Genomic DNA, 18,378 nt, shown 5'->3' with positions numbered 1-18,378 from the left:
GGAGGGTGCGGCGAGGCGGGACGGGGTGGTGGGCAGGCGGCGGGGCCGGCCCGGTGCGGGGGAGGGCAGGGCCGGGCCGGGCCGGGCGGTTGGCGGCCGTTGGCGGCGGTTGGCGGCCGTTAGCGGCGGTTGGCGTTCAGCACGAAGGCCAGCGCCCGCCGCCATCTTTCGCCCGCCCGGCCCTGCCGCCCCGGGGACCGGGACCGGGAGCGCTGCTGGGGGGGGAGCCCCGGGAATCCTGACCGACAGCCGAACCCCCGGGCCCGGGAGTCCCCGTCCCTTCACCCCCCAGGGCGGGGGCCGGGGCAGCCCCCGGCGGGCGGCAGAGTCCGGGGAAAGGGTGGGGGGGGTGCGGGGGGCTCCGTGGCCCGTCCCGCCGAGCGGCTGGTTGCCTCCGAGGCACTGACCCGCTCCTGAAAAGCTCCCCGGGTGGTGACTGACAAGGAGCGCCCTGGGTTTGGGGTTTTTTTGCCGTTTTCAAAATGCTCAGTGATGTCTTAAGTTGGTAAGAAAGACAGTGGTTGCATCTGGGGTTTGTGGGTTTTCTGGTTGTTTGTTGTTTGTTTTATTTGTGTTTTTTTTTAAAGTTACAAATGGCAAAATGTTAAAACTCCAACGTTGTGGTTAGGCTGCATGGAAACCCGGTTGTTTAATGCACGTGGGGAAAAAAAGGAAGAAGTGAGAAAACAGGATGCCCTGTGCCCAAGCTTTTGGTGATGCTCCACTACAGGCTGTGATGAAATTGTCTTAACTTCATACATTTAAACTGGTAAATTTACCCAGGCACCTGATACGGTTAATGGAGGCTGTAATTTGCAGTTTATGGCACACTTTGTCAATCCATGGGCATCGACAGAAATCTAGGAAAGCGAATCAGGGCTCCCCAAGTTACTTGTTCTTAAGGTTGTGTAGGGTAAGCGTTCCTGTGTGTCTGCAGAGGCTGTAACTAACTGCCGCATTTATTTCCCACTCAGTGAAGCACTTTCAGAGGATTTTCTAGTTTCACAGCTAGCACTTTGGTTTTCAGTTGGCTAAATATAAGAACATCCTATTAAAATATCTGTGTTTATGCAACAGACACAAACTTCTACAAGCCATGACAGAAAAGGTCTGTTTGCAAATGTTCACACTTTGTCTTTGGTACACTATTCTGCTGCAGACAGGGGGTTGCTTGGAGTCATAACTCCCATCGTCCGTCTTTCCTGGGCTTTACCTGGCAAGTGATTGCAGGTCATCACTGCAGGCAATTCTGATAATCCCTTACCTTTATTGCAATGCATGTTGTGTTTTACTTCTTAATGGAGGTCCTTTCGGTATCTGTTCCTACAGCTCTGAATCTGGCGCCCTGTGTTTATACTTAATACTGTCATTTATTGCTAAGGAGTCAGATTTACTTCCCTTATGGATTTCCTGAGGGCACTAAGAGTGCACAAAGAGATAGCTGAGCGGGGATCCCTAACTGTTAGTTGGCTGCACTACTCCGTGTTCCTTCTGCCTTAACTGTTGCCCTCGGTGTAGCAAAGCCATGCTCTGGCATCCTTTTCCCTTCTCGACAAATGTAGGAAACCTGAGAAAAATTTTGTTTTCAGTAATCATCAGTGTTACTTTGGTACCTGGATCTAGGACCATCTGAGCAAAGGATTGCATATGTGACAAAGTAGTCCCTCACCTGAACAACTCAGTAAGCAGCAGACAAAATAAATGCTATTGGAACCCTTTCTCTTTAGTATTATTGATTTTTTGATTTTGATTTTGATTTATTAAATCTGTATAAACAGATTTATTCTGTTTATACAGGTTACCCTTTCCCTACTGCTCCTCCTGTGGATCCGTTTGCAAAAATCCGAGTGGATGACTGTGGAAAAACCAAGGGATGCTTCAGGTCAGTCTGAGATAAGAGTGTAGATACCCCTGTGTTTGTGAATGCTGACTGATTGCACTGGAGGCTTTGGTAAATGATCCATATTCATATTAATAAATGTGCATCTTTTGAGAACATACTTTGTAGTTATGGACTATATAATTTGTGGAAACTAGATTGTTTAAGGATGTAGTTAGGGACCTACAGTTATTTCATGTTTGTTATATTTTCAGGAAGCACTTAGGAAGGTCAACAGAATAATACCCAGTGTAATCACTTGTTTTCTGTACTGCTTAAATATTAGATATTCTTACATTAAAAGACTAATAATTACAAACAATTAATGGTACTTTGTGTATGGCATAATGTAATCTGTTTTACCAAACATTATACCAAAATGCATTCTTTTAGTTTTTTCTTGCAGAAATGTGATGTGGTTCCATAGCAGGAAGTTGCAAGGAAAAGTTACATATATTTCCAATTCCATTTAGGTACGGCAAACCTGGATGCAATGCAGAGACTTGTGACTACTTCCTAAGTTACCGCAGAATAGGAGCTGATGTTGAATTTGAGTTGAGTGCTGATACTGATGGCTGGGTGGCGGTGGGATTTTCCTCAGACAAGAAAATGGTAAGAGATGTATGGTTCTTCATGTTGACAGCGTGTGAACTTTTACATGCTAGGATAGAAATGGTTTTTATTTGATCTGTCACAAACAGAGCACATAAGGAAAAACGGTCTTGCTAAAAACAAAGTATCGTTTGGTAGCGAGCCTGGGAACAGAAAGCAGGCCTACTGCCTCCCAGAAACTGCCTCATCCTTCCCAATGTGTCCTTTCCCTTCTTCTCTGGGAATTACAACAGTGTTGTGGTTCAGCTCTGAATGGCTGAATGTTATTAGCTTTTTGCCTTTTGATTCAAAAAGCCCTCAGAGCGTTTTCAAGCCAACTCATGTGGAAATGTCCTGTTGCGCTTTATGTCAGTGTTAATTGGAAAAAAAGCATATCAGAAACTAAGTAGCAAATAATTTTATTCTTCAGTAAGCCAACTGACTTTCAGCAATATAAATATGGCTTTCACCATTAAACTTTGGAAATCTTTTTGTTTCTTTCATACCTCTGTGTTGTTCAAAATGACTCAAAATCTTCAAAATTGTTCAATGTGACAAAATGACTCCTGCTAATCAAAACACACGTGCTCTAGAAAGGAGTCTTGTTAAGAGTTATTATTCTCTCTTTCTCCTGGTTTTTATTTGGTTTGGGTTTATGCTTATTCCTGTGCCTAGTTTTTAATTCAAAAGCTTCATTTTTCATTGTGTTTCGATGGGCAAAGCAGGAGCACATACTGTGCAAACTTTAAAAAACCTGTGCAATAGACGACTGAGGCAAAGATGTTTTGTCCATGATCCTTGGTAAAATATTTAGGATTAAAATGCAGTTCATAATGAGGTGTTCGTATACAGAAACACTCCTGAATATACGAAACAATACAGACCTATGTCCTAAATCACACGTCAGAGGACAGGACTGTTTCTTGTACACTTGTAAGCAGTAGTCTGAAAAACCACATAATTCAGACATCCTGGGCTAGGACCCACCAAAATGAATGGGAAGACTTGCACTGACTTAACAATGTTTTTATCAGACCTCAAATGAGAAATAGAAAGAAAATGGGAGGGGAGATGCTTTTCAGTTGTTACTATATATGTTTTAAAATGACAGAGTAAATAAACACAATGAAGATAAAAGTCTTTTGTGTTATAAAGAACAGTTCACATTGCAAGCAATAGTCCGTGTTTTCAATGCTGTGAGCAACAGTTTACAGCCAAATTTTGGGAAGAGCTTAGATGCCTGAAATGCAAGTACTCCGCAGAGTTTTGGAAGCAGCTCAGCATGTTTAGATGTTTGGCCCCAAGCTATCGGAGATTGTGTGACCAGTTTGTAACTCTGATATATCTGCAGTAGGTCCCAGGGTCCCACCGCCTGCAGGGAAAATCACCTCTGGAAAGCACCCATTACATTTTATCCCAGGCACATCAGCAGCATGTTAGGTCTCCGCTTCCAGTGAGAAGAAGAAAGTCAGTGTGAAGTGAAAGATTTTGCTTCCAAAATGGCTGCGTACATGTTCTGATGCCCATACATCACCTGGACTAAACCAGCTAGCATTTGTCTTCCTCTCTCATTCGCCTGCTGACTTCATCCTTTTTCATAACTTCCAGGACGTTTTGGTGTCCTGGGATACAGAGGCTGTAACAGTAAAATGACACTGGGTCAAAACCACAAGGAGCTGGCTGTGCCTTTGAAGCCCTAATCGAAATGGTGTGGCCTGAATAGCTACACAAGTTCAAGAAAAAAACCCCTATTTTATGTCCTCAATAGATTTTTTTTTTAAGTCCTGTGACCTGTTTCTTTGTCTCAAATAACGTTATGCTTTTCCACTTGCAGGCTTTTGTGCCTAGGCAGGATTTTGTAATGTCATTCTATTATTAGTTGAGATTCAGAATGCTATTTTATTTCCTTTTAATTTTTTTCTATGTGATAACAGCTTTATTTTTGCCTCTGTACTTAAGACAGGGATTTGTACTCAGATGTATAAAAATTAAACTTGGAAAATAAGTTATGGAGCAAGGATGGGCTCAAGACAGAAGCTGGAAATGTTGCCTGTAGCAGCATCAAGGTGCAGAAGCTGTTCAAGCACGTGTTTTACCTTGCTCTCCCCTTTTTCCCTCACTTTTGGCACATCTTTTACAAATCCACATAGCAATATTCCCAGAGAGCTTAAATGCACCCTTTTCCTCTCCTTTCCCTGTGACAAAGAACCGGGAGCTGATCATGCTAGCAAGCATCATTGTCTATCCTCAGCATGGCACATCAGAAAGATTAGCATTGGAGAAGTAGGGCCTGTATTTAATGTGTCACCAATACCTGTGGCAGTGGGGTTCGGTAAAATGCCATTCATCCAACTTGCACAGTGTTTTAATGGGCTTTCTATGATACTAAGGCTTTCTACTCCTAAAATTAATGCTAATCCCTGAGTGACACAGTGCTCTACCACTTTGGCAGTGACCTTGAGTAACTGTTCTAGCAACTGGCTTAATATTTCTAATAATGATCTCTACAAGTAATTGTCCTCACACTTCCTTCTGTCTGTTGTTTCTTTGCTTGATTGTAATGCTCGGTGGCTGTTTATATTGTGTGAAGAAGCACATATTGATTACATTTTTCTTGTATCTTATGGTATTCTCTTACTACATGCTGAACATTTTCATTTTCTCTTAAGAGATACAAGAAGCGACGTTCCCTTAAGTGAACGTGAGAAAAGATTAGAAAAGACAGGCTGTAATTTGTGCTATTATTTTCCCATATATAGTTGATTCATCTCCACTACTTCACTAAACTATATTGGTTTTCTGTCTGTGATTTGATGCAGTGGATTTTGTACACATCAAGGATTCAAGGTCGCCAATTTTTATGAAGCAGGATCCCAGAACTTCACAAATTATGAAAGAAAGCAGCCTTCCACTGGTCAATTAATTATGTGATGTCAGGGTGATATTATGTCTTAAAAATATGTTATACATGTTAGGTAAAATTAACCCGTAGGAAGAACCAAAAGAGAATTCAGAGATAGTAAGGGTAAGTAAATATTGCCATCTACTTTGTACTTTTCAATCTGATTGAAGACACGTGGTTAGGGAAACAAATATTTGTGTATATATAACTTAGAAAGAAGGAATGAGAGCCCCAGGTTTTGATTAGTTTTTAATAATTAAAATTATATGCATAAATGAGGAAATGCTTTGTGACACTTCTGTTTTCCTTCTACCCTTATGTTTTTACCGTGTAGGGAGGAGATGATGTCATGGCTTGTGTTCATGATGATAATGGAAGAGTCCGAATACAGCACTTCTATAATGTTGGTCAGTGGGCTAAAGAAATCCAGAGAAATCCTGCTAGAGATGAAGAAGGGGTTTTTGAAAACAATCGTGTAACATGTCGATTCAAGCGTCCGGTATATGTTCCCCGAGAGGAAACCATCGTAGATCTGCACTTGAGTTGGTACTATCTGTTTGCTTGGGGTCCAGCAATTCAGGGTGAGTTGATTTCCATGCTTCTGACAGAACTAGGGTTTCAAAATTCATATATGTCTTTCAGTTTCAATATTCTTCCTAGATGCCTTTTTTTAAAATGAACTACAATTCTGGCAGCATGAGGCTTAAAAACAGATAAAAAGGAAGTCAAGGTAAATAACAGTCCTACATGTCATGTTTCCTTGACTATATAGTTATTACCCCCACTTCCTAAAGCTAAATTTAGAAGAACTTCATAACTAGAAGTTCTGAATTCTGTTGAAGGATGTTTATTGTTTAGTTGAATTTAATTCAGAAATTTAATTTCAGAAAGCAGAGAAAGTACCTTACTGAGAGTGCAATATTGCATGCTCCTGTAGGTTTGAAAATTACTTGGCTGTCTATCTGTTTCTTTGGTAGAGTTATAGAAAAAATGTACCTGACATTATTTCTTTCTGCCCTTACCTGTTAAAGGTTCTATAACTCGTCATGATATAGACTCACCACCTGTATCAGAGCGTGTTGTCAGTATTTACAAGTATGAAGATATTTTCATGCCATCAGCTGCCTATCAGACCTTCTCCTCTCCATTCTGCTTGCTCCTCATTGTTGCACTGACCTTCTATTTATTGATGGGAACCCCATGACCGATGGAAGATAGCAAGAATTTGTCAGCGGAAGTTTCTCAGGATGGACTGCCCTACGGATGGACGATGCATTTTTCTATTGGAATTTATATCACACCACCATCATCATCTAGCTGCTTTCAGACATAGTTAGCTTCTCAGAAGAATGAAATAACCATCTCCTTTGAGTGGCAGAGTGGTGGCAAATCATTTAAGAATAATCAGTGAACAAATCAGTGTTGTGACTACTTGCTTAAAGAAAAGGAGACTTTTGTAAAATCAATATGTGTGTGTGTGCGCGCGTGTGTATGTGTGTTTGGGAGGGGTGTCTGTATGTGTGTTTAGGTGAATTTAGTAATGGACATCTTATCAAATAACAAAATTGCCTTCCAAATTGCTCCCAGAAAGCAAATTTGGGAAAACATTATAACGCTGTTTGGTAGTTCTGATGCAGACAGCACAGCTCCAAGTGCAGTTTCTGAACTTAAGATCAAGATACCAACATAGCAGTATAAAACCTGCCCTTCAGTAACGGACAAATCTCCCAGATGTTTTTGTATTTATCAAGGTTTACTTGCTCTGGTACTTTCCAAAACTAAACCTGCATAATCAAGCATTAACATGATTTTTTTCAATGGAAAAAAGGTGGTGAATGTCTATAACATAGTGCTTCAACAGCCTTCTTGAAAGAAATGGCTACTTCTTTTATGAGTGAGATATAAAGTTATTTTAACAAAGGGAAGGAAGAATACAGTAATGTAAATTCTCCATATATAGGAAAAAACAGGTGTAAAACATAGAGAATACAGAAGTTCCCAAGAAGCCATAGGACGTCCTCCTAATAGATTAAACCATTTCTTTTCCTCTTTTTGTGAAAAAACAGTATTATTGCTGACATGTAAATATGTTTTTAAGCAGTTGTGGAGTAGTACAAAGTAATCTGTTTTTCCGTGTTGTATGCCTGTATATCTGTTCATGTTAAAGATGGATATGGGCAGCTGGTGTTAACTTGCAAAGAAATGGAAATATAGTTGAGATTATTTGTTATGAAAGGTAGGGATTAATAAGAAGAGCAGTATCTTTACTTTCATCAAACTATTGCTAAAATGAAGTTACTGTGGAAAAAGATGAGCTAAAGAGGAAATACATTACATTTTTAAATCACCAATAAATGTTACAAAGATGTTAACAAGTGTTACTGAAATTGAAAGTGTCAAGTGGTACTTAAGAGCCACAGAAATTTATGAAAAACTTTGATTTCTTGTGGAGAATTTCTGTTCTTCACATAACAGGAAGTGTATGACGTATACATGTAGCAGTCAAATGTGCTTAGATAGATAAGGCTGCTCACTCCCCAACTTGCATTAAAATTCTCTTTAAATAGAATTAAAAAATTGATTGTGGCAAAGTTCCATCTAATGTGGTATGCTTGAGGACTCTGTAACACAGGATCTGGCAAAGTATGTGATGAGCCGCATTTCTATTTTCATGGCTACATAGAGTAAAAAGAGTAACTAGCTTTGCTGGGTTTGCATCATTATTCACAGACTGAAGTTTGTAGACTAATATTCTTCAGGCTCAGCCTTCTTCAAATCTATGCTTATAGCATATGAAATGGGTTTGAAGAGGAATTTACTTCCATCACAAACAATTTATCCCTATTTCAAAAAGAAGATTGCTTAGTAGTATATACTTTTATTGATATCTTTAAGAATTTGTTCACTAAAAATTGCTGGACTAGAGTTCAGGAGGGGAAGAGAAATTCGGAATGAAGTGAAATTTAAAAGTGCATGTAATCGCTTGATTTAGTGTAAATTACTTCTCTCAAGTTGGATTGTCTACTCATCATCTGATGAAATACATAGTGGAAATCACCTAATAAGGAAGATTGGCTTTGGTCCATCAGAGCTGTAAAGCTGAGCCTTAAGATTGACTGAAGCAGAGAGCTGAAGCCTTGGATAATGAGTTTTATACTCAGCAACCAGGTGAAGTGAAGAAATCATTAGGGCAAATTCTTTTTCCCTTGTGCTAATTTGCAGGCAGCTGAGAGAGTTGACATGCTGCACTTCCTTCTCAGAGATCACAGCCATTTAAAGTAGCCGTGGGGTTGCTTTAGTTTATGGCCTTGTATTTACTGTTTTATTTTCAGGTATTTACCTAATTACCCACTAAAGGGCTAATCTAATAATTGTGAAGTGCTAAAGTAGGATAGAAACACATTTTGGCTCCTCTTTTCTTCTTTAATGCAGCGCTGGATTTAGGATAGCATGGGTGGACCTGAGCATAGAGGTACGTTAAAGGTGACAATAATAATAGAGAGATAAATGTGTAGCATCCATAGAGCTGCCTTCCACTTATATGGAGTCAGCTGTGTTTAAAGTCCAGGCTCTAAAGCAACAGCAGATTCAGAGCAGAGGCAAAGCTGCTCTTCACAGTGCACAAGGAATGTCCCATGTAAAGTGTATCTGCTTCAGTCTTCAGCTGTCCCCCGACTTCTCAGCTAAGGTAAAAATACTGTTTCTTTTCTGGTCACTAGGTTAAGTGTGCTGGCTGGTGTTTTTGTCATATTTTTCTCTTGTTGAAGTATTAGCAGAAATGTGCACATCAAAGTACCTAACTAACACTAATTAAGTATTTCTAATCAAACGGGAGGAATAAAAGTCCACAGCAAGCCCCAAACCAACCCATTCTTTGGTATTTCAACTGATGGCTGAGTTTAGCTAGTAAACTGTTCCAGAATTTTGCATATTACTTGCCAGATAGTAAAGCTGTAATTCCTGCTCTAAACACTTTGCAGGTAGCAGAAGTAAAACAGAAGAAAGTGTAAGGAGAGTTGAAAGCTGAAAATAACTATGGCAAATTAAAAGCAAGAGTTGGGGTAAGTTTCTTTCACTAAAAGAAGTTTGCTGTCTTGTGGTGTTTTGTCTGAGAGTTGCTCTTTAGAGTTGGAAAAGCAGGAATAGGAGATTCAAGTTGACAAACAAAGAAGGTGCAAGTGCTTAGAAATTAGCAGTTGGGAAGAAATATGAGAATAAGAAGGCCATAAGATAAACAAAAAGGCTTTCACTCAATGGCACTTAACTTTGTATGATATTTGATAAGTCTTAACATTTGAGTGGGCATAATAACTTGTCATGGAAGGTATTTTGGTTCTCATGGGTTTTTTCCTTTTAATATTGAAAAACAGGATTGATCCCTGTTATACAAAGTACTACAAAGTAGTACATATATACTACACTACGAAGTCATTTTTTTGGAAGTAATTTTTAAATTATTAGATAATTTCAAATAGTTTTTCATATTTCTCTAATTGACAGGTATGTTGTAGTTTAACCCCAGCCAGTAACTAGGACCATACAGCTGCTTGCTTGCACTGCCCACCCCCCACCTCCCGAAGTAGGACAGGGAGAAGAGGGAGAAAAAGGAGGGGTGAAAAATGAAAAAAAAAACCCAAACAACTCATGGGTTGAGATAAAGACAGTTTAATAGGACAGCAATGAAAAGGGGGGAAAAAAAAAAAAAGATAGTAGTGGTAAAAGAATATACAAAATAAAGTGATGCAACACAAATTGCTCTCACCACCCGATGATCAATTGCCCAGCTCATCTGAGCAGAGATCACAGATCCCTGCCCAGCCCCCATAATATACTGAGCATGACGTCTATCGTATGGAATATTCCTTTGGTCAGCTTGTTCTGTCTATGCTCCTTCTCAGCTTCTGTGGAAGCTGAAAAAGTCCTTGACTTACTGTAAAAGTTACTTAGCAACAAGTCAAATAATATATTTTATCAGTATTATTCTCATACTAAATCCAAAACACAGCAGCTACTAGAAGAAAATTAACTCTATCCCAGCTGAAACCAAGACAAGGTACCAATACAAACTAGAGCAAAAGGTCTCCTTTGGGAGAGGAGGCAGATGTTTCCTCTCCAAATCAAATAATTTTTAGTTTCCTTATGGTGACTACTAGCAAACAGTTGTTAAATAACATGTTTCCAAAGTGCTTTGATTTTGTGAATTCCTTGCTGCAGGGTGACCTAATACAGAAGCATGAAGTTTAGAAAGTGCGTGTTTAGAGTATGGTGTCCTTTGGGAATTTGACTATTAATTAGGAAGATAGAACTGGCAAAGACCATAAGGCATTAATTGATGTCCTTATATATGTTCCTTCTACGCAGAACACAATTCAGTTGTGACCGTTGCTTGTTACATTAACCATATTATCACCCTTTGCTCACTCTGTCTGTCTCATCTAGAAGATTTTATACTTAGTTTGTAAGTTAGTTGGAAGAGAAATTAGCTGTTTATATTTGTGACAGTACCTATGGCAAAAGGACCTTGTTTTTGACTGCAATGTCTGACTGGTACCATACTACAAATAATAATCTAGGCCTGAAACCACATTAAAAATAAGTAGGATAGGAAAGAGAGAAAAATAAGCAGAGTAAAATTACTTGCAGGAATTTATTTTTTATTTTGTTGGAATCAAATAACTATGTATATTTTTATGTGTAGGTGAGATAATCCTAGATGCTAATTGATTCCCCTCCAAAAAAACCCTTTGCTGATTTGAAAATGTCATTGGTTACTGGATGATGCTTTCTCCAAAACTTTATTATTATAAGGGAAATACTCGGTTTTGGAAAGAGAACATATTGATGAGAAAAGTTTGAAATCCCTCTGTGGCATACTTGTCCTATTTGGTTGGTTTTGCAATGCTTGGATAGCAAGAAAATTAACACTTATGGTCTCCCTAATCTGACGAAACACCCAGACTGTGTTAAAAGTTGACAAACTGTTAAGTCAGTTTGGCACTGACTTCTCCAGTTTCCAGCACTTGTAGACAGCAAACCCGGGTTTTGAAGTTCAGTGGGGACACCATGTCCTGGGTCTGAACCAAGAAGAATGGCCCTGCAACTGCCTCCATATACTCAGTGGCCACTGCGAAATGGAAATAACAAAGAGCACAACCCATCCTGTGCCAAATCCCTTAAATATGTGTACCTTCTTTTGCCAGACTGTCGATGGTGTTCTTACTGTGAGTGTTAATGTCTAGTCTTCCTCTGAAAAGTACTATGCTCCTTGTCACCAACCTGTGTACTGTCCCCACTTCCACAGATACTTTATGCTATTTAGTGAGGTGATCCTGGGAAGTTTTAGCCCAGCTGTGAAGAGGAGTTAGTGGGTAAGGAGGACTGACACACAGCTGTTGTCATGATTATCCAGGTCACAATTAGAAATCTGTGTCATTAACAATATCCCAGTTATCTGTAAGTCAATAATTGCTATAAGTTTGAGGGGAAAATGCAGGTGTCCCTATTTTTTGTCTGTCTTCTCCTTACTTTCCCATCTATCCAGTGCATCAGACATTTGAAAAGAAGTAAATTATTCTCCTCTGTCTGATCTTTCTGATCACTTCTGGGTCCACTGGAAGTTTGCACCATGCCATAATCTAGAGACAGAATTAAAGCTTATATACAGACTTTGTAACTTTCATTAGCATTTGAACTGCATTTTGTGACTCCTTGTTTTCCTTGGTTTCACACACCGATGTGTAGCAGGTGTACTTACCTTCCTCCCTTTTATTTTTTCAAGATGTTTAAATAGTTTCCCCAAAGTAAAGTATTTGGTAATAGCTTTAGGAGAAGGAAATAAGTATTTCACAGAACTACAGAAGGTCTAATATGACTTATTTTCAGAGATATCTATTGTGAGAGTGCTAGTATTTTATGCAAAGTGTGACTTTGTATAGAGCCTTAGATTTATGATAGCAGTGGGAACACATTTAAATATTGCAATTGTTCCAGTGCTTTGTGGAGCTGTGTATGTGCATAACCTGCGGGAACTGGCATCCTCTGCTTCAACCCTGACTCCTCAGCACGTAACGAATGGGCAGAGCTGCCTGCTTCAATGCCATAAAGCGAGGCCCCAAACAGTTTGGGACAGAAGTGGTAGTAAGAGGTACGTACTACTTACTGGTAGTAAGGCTGAATGACAAGGAAGGGCTAACAGTTCTGGCATACGCCCTATTTTTGCATGGATTTACATGTGGCAGAGCCCGCCTGGCACTCCTCATCACAAGCAAATATTACTGGATGTGAATGGGAGGGACAGAGTCTGACTTTAAGGAGAATGTAGCTTTTCTGCAGGTCCTAGCTGTGTAAGGGCTGGTGTGAGCACGAGGTCAGACTGTGCCTCCCAATGTGTGCCCCCGTGGAACTCCAAGGGAAGAGCCAGAGGCTTGATCTTGCCTTTGGAGTTATGAAAACCTGTCAAGACCCCATAGACAGTAGAAACCATTGGCTGCTGCGCATATACCTGGCCATTTTACAAACTACAGCTGCAGCAGTTCAGGTATTAAAAGATGGAGGCTCTAGATCTTTTCTTAACAGCTTTCGTTGTACATCATCTATTTCCCTAGATAAAATTTCCTTATCAGTATTTCTGTAGCTGTGTTAGGGCCTAATGCAGCTCTCCCTCAGCCTGCCCAGTGCAGATATGGATCTAACTGGCAAGTTTTAAAGAAAATCTCAATTTTCTGAGCACAAAAATTAATCAAAAGAAAATAATTTATATTTACTGACCATATGTTATCTTTTCACCACATCTTTTTTCCATATCTAGTTATTTCTGTGTAATTTATATGTCAAGATACTTTATTTTTGCAGATACAGAGTAAGATCTAGGCAAACCTTCCTTTTCTAAGCCTGTTTTATTAGTATAAAATAATCACTTGGGTAACTTCTTTTTTTTTTTTAGTTTTTACAGTGAGTTTGTTAAAATTATATATGCTTGGACTTGGTTATTTAACTTATCTAATTTGGGCTTAGATACTGAGGCAAAAACAGTGTGATTTTTGAAATGTCAAGGAGGATGTGTGCAGCTTGTGGAGCTGATAGGTGTGAAAAAGCAGACTGAAAAGACATTACTTTCTTTTAAAATCTGTGATTTGAATTGGCAATAGCAATGGACCTGCTGTAAGGAAAGGGTCAGGTTTGTGTTTGGGTTTTTTTGGATTGCTAAGCAGTTTGAATTGCACTCATTAGAATCATAGAATATCTCAGATTGGAAAGGACCCGTAAGGATCATGGAGTCCAACTCCCTGCTCCTGGCAGAACTGCCTAAAACTAAACCATATGAGTAAGGGCATCCTTCAGATGCTCCTTGAACTCTAACAGGCTTGATGCCATGACCACTTCTCTGGGGAGCCTGTTCCTGTGACTGACCACCCTCGCAGTGAAGAACCTTTTCCTAATGTCTATCCTGAACTTCCCCTGGTGCAGCTTCATAGTAATTCACAACTGTTGCTTTTGCCCTACTTCTGTCTTTCTTATCTAAGCAGGATGTTCTTTCAAACTGCTGTAAGGCTGGAATACGTGCAGGACTTCACAGTCCATATTTTAGAAGAGCTGCTGCTCTGTATAGGCTAGTTTTGATCTGCAATTAGAGGCTATTTAGGAATGTACTTACAAGATGAACTTTTATATGGCACTCCTAAAAACTTTCTGAAAGGTGGTGTGCTCTTTATAGACTAGAGCGTTACAGAATTACCTGGTAGAATAATTTAGAAACAGCTCAGAAAATTACTACTTGCTCCAATCCATATTTACATTTTTAAAGAAGTAATTGGATTTTTCAAAAGTGCCGAGCAGCTGCAAATCTGGAGTAGGCTCCAATGCCTACTCAGGGCAGTGAACATTTTATGGCAACTAGCGATTGCAATGTGTTGCCTAATTTAGTTTCACATCTCTCCCAAGCTTGACATCATTCAGTTCAATTTCATAAGATGGTATTAGTAAAAGACTAAATAAAGGAACAATTCACTTAGGTTGTGTGCCAAGGAATAAAAAAATTCTTGCTGATTTTTCACAACAGTGATCTGCAAAGTTTAGATTAAGGAAAAATATTTAGGCAGTGGAAATTTCCGGAAGGTATTTTTGTGTGTATAAGTCTGAGAATTATACAAGAGAGTTTAAGAACAAAAGGGTAGAGACTGCTTTGGAGATAAAAGACGACAAAACACAGAATCCTACATGTTTCCTGACTCTGGAACTAGCTGATTTTTGGGGGTGCGGAGTGATCCAGAAGAATATATAGAAACCTGAGATGTTACCTGCTAGGGTATTATGTTTGCAGGTTTTATATACTAATTTTTTGTCACCTTCTTAGGTACAAAAATTAGCCTCATGTTAGTGTTTTTACAGTATTACTTAATTTTTTTTCGAGACAAGATGGAACAAGAATAAGTTCAATAAGTCAAGAAAATATTATCATATAAAGTATTAGGATAATAGGAAAGGAAGCACAGATAACATATTTAAATTTAGGAGGAAAACATTTTATTATTTAATTAAAAAATATGATATCTGCTTCTGCAATATTGGACTGCTTGCATATAAAGCAATGATTTCTCTTTCTATTTTTTTACAGTTGATGATACAAAAACAGTGATAAAAATTGAAATAGAAAAAATAACACAATAGATTTTCTCTAAAGCTGGAAGTATCATTCAAGTCTTGACACAGGTGGTCAAAGATGAAATTACAAACATATTAACTAATTAGAAAAATGAAATGGTGGGACCCTGATACTTGTGTGTGATGTCCCCAGCCTTTATTTAGGCAGATCTATTTTGTTAGCATATTTGAAGCATCATGAGTTCTGTTTAGGTTAAAAGAGATGCCTAGTATGCCTTGGTATTTCTGATTAATATATCCTGAGGTCTGGTTTGCTTTAACTTCATTGCAAATAAGCAGGCTGTCATAACTATGTCAACTCTTGCCACTTTGTTTTGTATTACATGAAGTGTAATAGTTGAACCTGAAATGTCATCTCTACTTTTTGACTTTGTTCAGCATTCTTAAGACTAATACATAGAAAAACATACAAATAAGCAACTTGTAACTATAGTGCTAAGTGGTGTTCTGCATTCTTTATTCCAGGCTCCATTCTGTATGCCAATAACAAACATCCACATAAAGTTAATGAGCATTTGGTGGGGTAGGAGTACAGAACTGGGGTTTTTAGCCCAGAAGTACATCATCAAACTTCTTTGTATTTATTCACTAGTTTTTTCAGAAAAATAACACCGAATGAATGCATAATTAAATTATGGTGACCTACAGGACTACTTTACAATCACTGCATGCCATAAAATATTGCTTTGTAACATCTGTTTTATACTAAAAGTTGGTGTTCAAGTGCGCCTTGTTAGCTATTTGACAGTGACAGACAACAATATTTATAAGCCTGTTATAATAAATGTCTTTTGAGTCTAAGAAAATGTATGGTATGGCATTTATAAAAGGGAAAAAAAAGTCTGTGTGAAGCTGAAGAAGTCCTTGCTGCTGCCTTCCATTAACAAATCCTTCCTGTGCCATGGGCTTGAATTTGTTACCCCAAGCAATTCCATTTAGGTCAGTGAGGCTGGTCACAGTAGTAAATTAACAGATGTGGAGGACTAAATTTTTTCTCTTTTTCACCATCAGAATCACAGTGAAGCTGTAAATAAATGTAATTACCTGTATTTTAATAAAGTACTAACCCAGTTGTCACTTACTATAAGTGAGTGTAGAGAGATTCCTGGGATGACCTTTATGCTGTGTTTTTGTAACCTGTTTGATGCAACTATAATCAAGCTGCCAATATTGCAAATTTGGGTGTTCTTTATCTACTGTCATCACTGCCCAAATGCTTGGCCAGACAGAGCAGCTCCTGAATCAGCCAGAACAGGCTTTTGCAGAAAAGGAGATGCAATAATATTAGAGATGGGGAACAGAAGGAGGAACTGTGATAATCAGCAAGCAAAAGCAGCAGTAGAAGTCACTCAAGCAGGGATGCTTCAATCTCTGTGATCTCTCAGGTTTGAGCAGGTATTTTAGCTCCTTGCTGATGGACTGAGAAGAAAAGTTGGCTGAAGGCACTAAGAAATGTATTGCTTTTACACTGTATGCTCTGTTTCTTGTGTTTGTGGTACTGCTGCCCTGTAGTTTCAGGCTGCAAGAAAGGATACATCTCGTGTGTCAGCTATTTGTGCACTATCCAAGTGATCGTGATCAATAGAGGTCTTAAATGTACGCAATAGAGGGTCTTAAATTATATTCTGTTTGTGCGATGTAACATCCAACAGACTGGTGGGGCCTTCTGTCACAAACCTGACAAGACCAAGATACTCTTCTGTTACTCAGATCTCTGTATAGCCAACTCTTGTTCCACGCACACAGCGACACTGTGGGCTAACCCTGTGAGATAGTGCTCTGATTTTGTTCATCCCAAGATCTTACTGGCACTGCATTTCGCATACGGGCCCACTGAGTGAGCATCTTTGTGTTGGTGCTATTGACTACTCTGCCTTATGACCAGCTGTTTCATTCCCCTCGTGAACCAAAGAAGTTTCATAGTCTCCTACAGGAATCATTCAAGTATAGCACTGAAAGATAATCAATCAAGTACGACACTGCTGATAATACCATATCCTTTAACTGAGATATTGAACATACTTGTTCCTGCAATGAAGTTGGTCACTGCTGTAACGTCTGGGTGCAACCAGAGCCGTTGTTCCCAACAGCTGGTTTTCATTTTCTTTTTATCACTATTTTGTAAATTATGTTTAATTTGGAGTCATCTCATCTTAGCAGTTGATCTCCATAAAAGATTTTTTTCTTTAGTCCAAAATACAAAGGTATGTGTGAATGACCTAAAGATACAAAGTTTATACCTTAATGATGAACTTTAAAGGTTACATATTTTTTCCTTTGGTCCTACTACTATTGAAACTATAGTAGTTTACATTGAGTATTTTTCATTCATCTGAAAAGGATATTACTTTGTCATTATACTGAGGTGAACTAATGAAGTGAGATTAACCTCAACTGAATGGTCAGTAGCACAGGTTAAAACAAACAAACAAAAAAGTCTCTAAAGCAGGGATAAAGTTGTTTTCTAAGTATGCAGGCCAGTGCTGACACCTTGTGGCTTTATTACTGAGTTATTTCATAGTTTCATGTGGTCATTTCAGTTACAAATCATGATTAACTTGCTGTTGCCAGTGTTGTCTGTCTCCTCTGCTTCATGGCCACCTCAGTACACAGCATTTTGATAATATATATCACAAGTAAGATAGCTTGAAACTGGGCTCTTCTGACTGCACACTGAGTGAATAAGAGCTATGGGTGACTGGGATCTCAAAGGGGACTGAAAAAACTTTGGTTTGGTGCACAAAATCACGGGTGCTAGTGCAACAGCAGACAGAATTTACAAACTTCTCTCTTACTAGTCAATATCTCATTTTATATTTCCCTCTCCATGAGACTGCACCAAGGACTATCAATCCTTACCACCTCTGTAGTTTTAGGCACATACCTGTTTTCTACATTGACACAAGAACATTCCTTTGCTGCCCTCTTCACCCTTGAAGAATAACTAGTAGTAAAAATACATCCAAGAAACTGGTGGGGAATTTCTGGTAGTACTGGATTCTGAGGGACACTACTTACCTATGGTTTAGGCATAAAAATGCCTGAACCACAATGTATCAGTGCAACTTGTACCAAAATTGGCATCTAATCTAAAATCATATAACACTTCAAATCTTAAATAAAACCAGCCTTTAAGGCCACAGTTACTGTTTGAAATCTGTTCTGGAATTAAGTGTTCAGAGCCTGAGCCGTGTCCCCTCTCAGCTATCACCTTATAGACTGTTTTCTGATGTTTGTCATAAAATGATTTGGGTTGGAAGGGACCTTAAAGATCACTGAGCTCCCTGCCATGGGCAGGGACACCTCCACTAGACCAGGGTGCTCAAAGCCCCATCCAGCCTGGTCT

At 39.0% G+C, this 18,378-nt stretch overlaps 1 protein-coding gene across 1 annotated transcript in view; it reads left to right on the top strand.

Annotated features, from left to right (window-relative positions):
* The window catches only part of FRRS1L (ferric-chelate reductase 1-like), a 17,073-nt gene extending 1,240 nt beyond the window's left edge, over window positions 1-15,833 (top strand). The window contains exons 2-6 of the mRNA XM_014938433.1: window positions 5-340; window positions 1,740-1,882; window positions 2,353-2,491; window positions 5,707-5,953; window positions 6,404-15,833. Of these exons, the coding sequence (XP_014793919.1) occupies window positions 5-340; window positions 1,740-1,882; window positions 2,353-2,491; window positions 5,707-5,953; window positions 6,404-6,576 (1,038 nt within the window). The 3' untranslated portion in view covers window positions 6,577-15,833. The remainder of the gene's footprint in view (window positions 1-4; window positions 341-1,739; window positions 1,883-2,352; window positions 2,492-5,706; window positions 5,954-6,403) is intronic.
* Window positions 15,834-18,378: the final 2,545 nt, after the last annotated feature.

Source organism: Calidris pugnax, unplaced genomic scaffold (assembly GCF_001431845.1).
Source record: "Calidris pugnax isolate Ruff unplaced genomic scaffold, ASM143184v1 scaffold13, whole genome shotgun sequence".
NCBI lineage: Eukaryota > Metazoa > Chordata > Aves > Charadriiformes > Scolopacidae > Calidris > Calidris pugnax.
The sequence above is the reverse complement of the archived record's forward strand: the minus strand, read 5'-3'. Positions and strand labels throughout refer to the sequence as shown.